General features: G+C 55.4%; 1 protein-coding gene across 1 annotated transcript in view; it reads left to right on the top strand.

Moving 5' to 3' along the window:
* The first annotated feature begins 1215 nt into the window (after positions 1-1215).
* Positions 1216-5952, top strand: part of LOC133136495 (claudin-14-like) — a 5162-nt gene continuing 425 nt past the window's right edge. Inside the window, exons 1-2 of the mRNA XM_061254035.1 lie at positions 1216-2111; positions 4947-5952. The exon at positions 4947-5952 is cut by the window's right edge and continues 425 nt beyond it. Coding sequence (XP_061110019.1) covers positions 1631-2111; positions 4947-5722 — 1257 coding nt within the window. The 5' untranslated portion in view covers positions 1216-1630 and the 3' untranslated portion in view covers positions 5723-5952. The remainder of the gene's footprint in view (positions 2112-4946) is intronic.

The raw sequence follows: 5952 nt of genomic DNA, 5'->3' as shown, positions 1-5952 counted from the left end.
TCTGTACACAGCTCACTGCTGAACCAGGATCCTCCATTACATCAGCGCGCACGATAACCATTTGAAAAGTACGGGTTTCTTTGCAGTGTTTTGTGTTCTGAGCTCCAGGTAGAACTCTCAGTCAGTGTCGTAGAGCACTGCTCTGATTGTGACATCATCACCGCCGGAGTGTTCGGTTAAGGATGTTCCAATCACACGGGTGTGAGCTCACGCCCTTTGAGGCGTGAATAACATCCGTGTGGCTGTGTACGCAAGGCGCCCTGGATCAGGTTTGGCAGCCTGAGCGGGCGTTGGCGCTGCGGTTCTGTGGGCGTGCGCGTGACACCGGGGACCGAGCGAGCGAGAGAGAGCGCGTTTCGGATGCCTCTCATCAGCGTGACAGATAAGAGACGGCAGCCACCAGAACCGCACTTTCCTGATATACAGATCCTACGCTGCAACTCACCTGCGTCACAAACCTTTTTCATTAGACGCAGAGAGTGATTGGGAAGTTTGTTGCTAGGCTTCTAGAGTATGAGTTAAATATAGTGCACTTCTTTTGTGTCAGTTCCTCAACTCTATGTCCTGTTCACACACTCAGTGAGCACTTTATTAGGCTTATTTTCTTGGAATTATTGGCCTTCTGCTGCTGGAGATGCTCTCCTGCATACCACTGTTGTAATGTGTGGTTATCTGTCAGCTTTGAGCAGTCTGGCCCTACTCCTCTGAGGTCTCATTAACAGCCTGTCTGCCCACAGAACTGCTGCTCATTGGATGCTGTTTGTTGTTCTCCTCATTCTCTGTGGACTAGAGATGGTCGTGTGTGCAAATCCCAGGAGATCAGCAGTTTCTGAGATACTCAAACCACCCTGTCTGGCACCAACAATCATTCCACAGTCAAAGTCACTTAGACCACCAGAGTCTGAGCAGTCCAATCTTACATAAATGGTAAATGGTAAATGGTTGGCATTTATATAGCGCCTTTATCCAAAGCGCTGTACAATTGATGCTTCTCATTCACCCATTCATACACACACTCACACACCGACGGCGATTGGCTGCCATGCAAGGCGCCGACCAGCTCGTCAGGAGCATTTGGGGGTTAGGCGTCTCGCTCAGGGACACTTCGACACAGCCCGGGCGGGGAATCGAACCGGCAACCCTCCGACTGCCTGAGCCAATGTCGCCCCATACATCGTGGAGAAAATATACCCAAGAATAGTGAGGAGGAAAGAAATGAAACTCAGTTGTCCAGCGGTCGTTAACTGAACTCATAACACAAATTAATATCAGGTGGATGTGAGAGGATGTAGAATCAGGCAGTTCCATGTGACTGCAGTGCTGAGGAATGCTTTTGTTTCCCCAATCGTATGAAAACACAGATACTCGGAAACGTCTTCGCCCGCGCACCGCCTGTGGAATCTGGAAGGGCCGGATTTTTCGGTTCCCGACGTTTCGCGTCAACTGGCACGACTCGTCCCCGATCGCGCATTATAGAGCCCGGAACCTGGCGGGGCGATCTCACTTTCTCAGGCGGAGGAGAAGGACATGAGCTGCTCCCTCACTCTCTCTCATTCTCTCGTTCTCTCGCTCTCCCTCTCCCTCGCCCTCTCGCTCTCTCTCTCGCACGCGCTCGGAGGAACCGCGAGCGATGGGCCGCATCGCCAAGGAGGTGGTGGGGCAGGTGCTCTGCTTCGTGGGCTTCGTGGGCATCGCGCTGACCTGCGGCATCCCCATGTGGCGGGTGACCACGTTCGTGGGCGCCAACATCGTGACGGGGCAGATCGTGTGGGACGGCCTGTGGATGAACTGCGTGATGCAGAGCACGGGCCAGATGCAGTGCAGCATCCACCAGTTCCTGCTGCGCCTGGCGCGGGACCTGCAGGGCGCGCGCGCCCTGGTGGTGAGCGCCGTGGTCTTCGCCGCGCTGGGCATCGGCCTCACCTTCGTGGGCGCCAAGTGCACCAGCTGCCTGTCCAACGCCTCGTCGCGTGCCAAGGTGGTCATCCTGGGCGGCGTGATCTGCATCGTGGGCGGCGTGCTGTGCCTCATCCCCGTGTGCTGGTCGGCCGCCTTCACCATCACCGACTTCCAGAACCCGGCCACCGTGGACGCGCAGCGCCGGGAGCTGGGCGCCTGCATCTACATCGGCTGGGCCTCGTCCGGCCTGCTGATCATCGGCGGGGCGGTGCTGTGCTCCTCCTGCCCGCCGGAGGACAAGCGCTACCAGTACTACCCCCCGCCCGGCTACTACCCCGGGATCTACCAGCCCGCGGGGGCGTACTCGCGGCCCGGCTCCGTGCTGACCGCCGGGCCCTACGCCGCGGGAAAGAGCGTCTACGCTCCCCCGAAGTACGCCGTGCCCAGCGGACCGCCCACGGCGAGGAGCCAGTACGCCCCCACCGCGTCGTACCTGTGAGGCCGCGCGGAGCTCCTCGAAGACGTGGTCAACGTCGGGGGGGGGGGGGGGGGAGACAAGCCCTTCCAACACCAGGGACGGGACCCGCCCTCCGTGGGACTTTTTAAACCCTTCGAAAGGTGAGGGGCCGGAAAAGAACAACGCCATCAGAATGTTCTTCTCAGCACAGCGTTCTAACGCTGATGTAACCACGGCCACCGCCGGAGTTCTAGAACACTGACTCAGAACTGTGAGCCGGGGGAAGAACCCCTGGCAGAACGCCGACTCTTCTGAAGGGATAATCTCCCTGTCATACGCGGGAGAGCGGAGCGCGTGAGTGTTCCCGACGGTCCCCATCCTGCCGTTCTCTCCGCCGTGACTTTGCATTGTGTTAAATTGGGTTAAAATTGAGTCCAATTGTAGCAGGAGTCTATAACTGGCTCCTCTTGCCAGAGCTGTCAGTGTATGGGAGTGTTTGTAAAGAGATAATGATGCTGTATTATGTTATAAATAGGAATATTTCAATAGGAAATATGAAAAAGATTACTTCAGTTCTTCTCTGTCACTACTGTTACTTCTGTTCATTACTGTAAGATTACCGCATTCGATTCATACTGATCAAAAGAAAATCTTCCTTTTGCAAGTCAATTTTATGTGTACAAAAATACAATGCCCTTCATCTATTATGGTTTTCATGGTATGCCAGGCAATGCTGTACGCCAAGGCATTGCTTTTTTGTGACGTGGATCACATGTATTTATGAATGTTGTAAATAAAGTCCAGCTGTATTTGACTGACAGTGTCTTGGTTTATCTGAAATTGAGCACGTCTCAGAACGTCTATGATCAGTGCCACGTTCATCTAAGAACCTGTTTAAGAACCACACAGGCATGCGCACGCACACACATAGACAGACACACACACACGCATGCATGCATGTGCGCACACACACACACACACACAGGCACGCACACGCATGCGCACACACACAGACACACACACACACACACACACATGCGCACACACACACACACACACAGGCACGCACACGCATGCGCACACACACACACACACACACACAGACACACACAGGCACGCACACGCATGCGCACACATGCACATAGACACACACACACACACACACACATGCGCACACACATCTTTTCATCTGTTTAATAATTGTTAGCCCCCTTTGGCGATACCTTTCATGCAACAACAGAAGCTTTGTTCTGGAGAAAGCTTGGATTGTTGAAAGCCTGCAATCGAACCGCTTTGTCCCGGAAATCTGAGATAGGAGTGGTACGCAAACCTAAATCAGGGCTGCCCAACCCTGCTCCTGGAGATCTACCGTCCGGTAAGATTTCACTCCGACCCGAACAAAGCACAGCTCATTCAACTCTCGTTGAGCAGCTAATAAGGATAAGCTTGTGTGACAAATTGGGGTTTAAATGAACACCTACAGGCCGGTAGATCTTCAGGATGAAGCTCTGATCTCCACCAAAGCCCACACAGAGGGGACAATGTTCTCCACCAAAGCCCACCTGTATAACAGCTGATGCCTAGCAACAAGTGTTTATTTCAGCGGGAATACTTTCGGGGTCAGGTACTTTCTTCGTCCCGGTTGTCCGAGTTACGAGCCGGTTTATCTGCCATCTTACCCTACAGTATGGGAGACATACTCATTCCAAAGCGAAGGTGCGATTGTAATTGATAAGCATATAGATCTGATAGTTCTCACGTTAAATAAGACCAGCACAGGGCGATTGTGCTTTCTGCTAATTGTAGAAATGGCACACCTATTGCTTTAGTGGTACTAAAAATGTTTAAAAACATTTTATAGTTACATTTACATTTTAGTCATTTGGCAGACGCTTTTAATCCAAAGCGACTTACAAGTGCATAGGTTCTTCCACAAATCCATTATTTCTTTATTTATTACATCGTAACATCTTAGATTTGATTTTGTTTGTTTGTTTGGAGCCTGGTGGTGTGGCTCTCTCTCTCGTTGGCCTGGTTTCTGTCCTGGCTCAGAGCTCACCGCAGAACCCGGCCGCATTCCGCCCCACACCCCACACAGGGGAGGGGAGGGGGCGGGAAGGAATCCGGCCCGTCTAGAATTTCACCCCCCCCCCCAGAAAAACCGGTTTGGGCCCGGAAAGGAGAACAGAAACTCCACCTTCCAGTGCAGCCTCATTACAGAGAGCCTCCGTGTGTTGTGGAGAGAGGTTAGTTTTCACAGACACTCCGTTGAGCCACATCGATGGTCACCGGTCTGGGGAGAACGCGAGTTACACGACATCACCTCACGTATTTAGCCGACGCTTTTCATCCAAAGCGGTTTACAGTTGATTGGAAGCAGGGGGCCAATCCCCTCCTGGGAGCAATGTGGGGTTAAGAGCCCTACTCAACTTAGCTACTAGGCTAGGCTAAGCTAGCATATTAGCCGCTAGGCTAGCACATTAGCCGCTAGGCTAGCACGTTAGCCGCTAGGCTAGCACGTTAGCCGCTAGGCTAGCACGTTAGCCGTTAGGCTAGCACGTTAGCCGCTGGGCCACCGGCTGCCCGTGAGGACGGATGGGCGCGAACAGGAGGCAGTACCTGGGCTTCGCGCTGGCGGGCGTGGGCGCGCTGGGGGCGGCGGTGATCTGCGGGCTGCCCATGTGGAAGGTGACGGCCTTCATCTCGGCGAACATCGTGACGGCGCAGGTGTTCTGGGAGGGCCTGTGGATGAACTGCGTGCTGCAGAGCACCGGCCACCTGCAGTGCAAGGCCTACGACTCGCTGCTGGCCCTGCCGCGGGACCTACAGGCCGCGCGCGCCCTGGTGGTGGTCTCCATCGCCGTGGCCGTCGTCGGGGCCTTCCTGGGCATCGCCGGGGGCCACTGCACCAACTTCCTGCGGCGGGACCCGGGGCTGAAGGCGCGCGTGGCCATCGGGAGCGGCGTGGCCTTCATCGCCGCCGGCGTCCTCTGCCTCGTGCCCGTCAGCTGGACCGCCTCCACGCTGGTCACCAGCTTCTTCAACCCCCTGGTGCCCACGGGGCAGAAGGGCGAGCTGGGCGCCGCGCTCTACCTGGGCTGGATGGCCGGGGCGCTGCTGGTCCTGGGCGGGGGCATCCTCGTCAGCTCCTGCCCCCCGCGGCACGCCCCCGCCCCCGCCCCGCGGAGGGAGTTCGCCTACGGGTCGCACCACCTGCCCTACGTCACGCCCGCCTCCAGGAGGGACATGGTGTACGGGTCGCACCAGCCCTACGTGACCCACGACCCCAGGAGAGACGTCTACGGGTCGCATCTCCCGTACGTACTGCGGGCTCCAGACCCCTCCTGGAGCCAGAGGCACTGGTGAGACACGCCAGACCCGACCGGCAGAAGCCCGAGCTGGAGACAACTGATGAACTAGACCGAACGAGCAGAAGCCAGAACTGGAGAACCCTGATGAAGTAGACCAAATGAAGAGAAGCCAGAGGTTGTTTGAGACCGTCCACAGCACGTTTGTAGCCTTTGTGTGTTTGTCATGTTTCTGTCTGTCTGTCTGTCTGTATGTCCGTCATTTTTAGTCTGTTTGTACATGGACTA

This window comes from Conger conger, chromosome 9, assembly GCF_963514075.1.
Source record: "Conger conger chromosome 9, fConCon1.1, whole genome shotgun sequence".
Lineage (NCBI taxonomy): Eukaryota > Metazoa > Chordata > Actinopteri > Anguilliformes > Congridae > Conger > Conger conger.
This window is presented reverse-complemented; position numbering and strand designations above follow the sequence as displayed.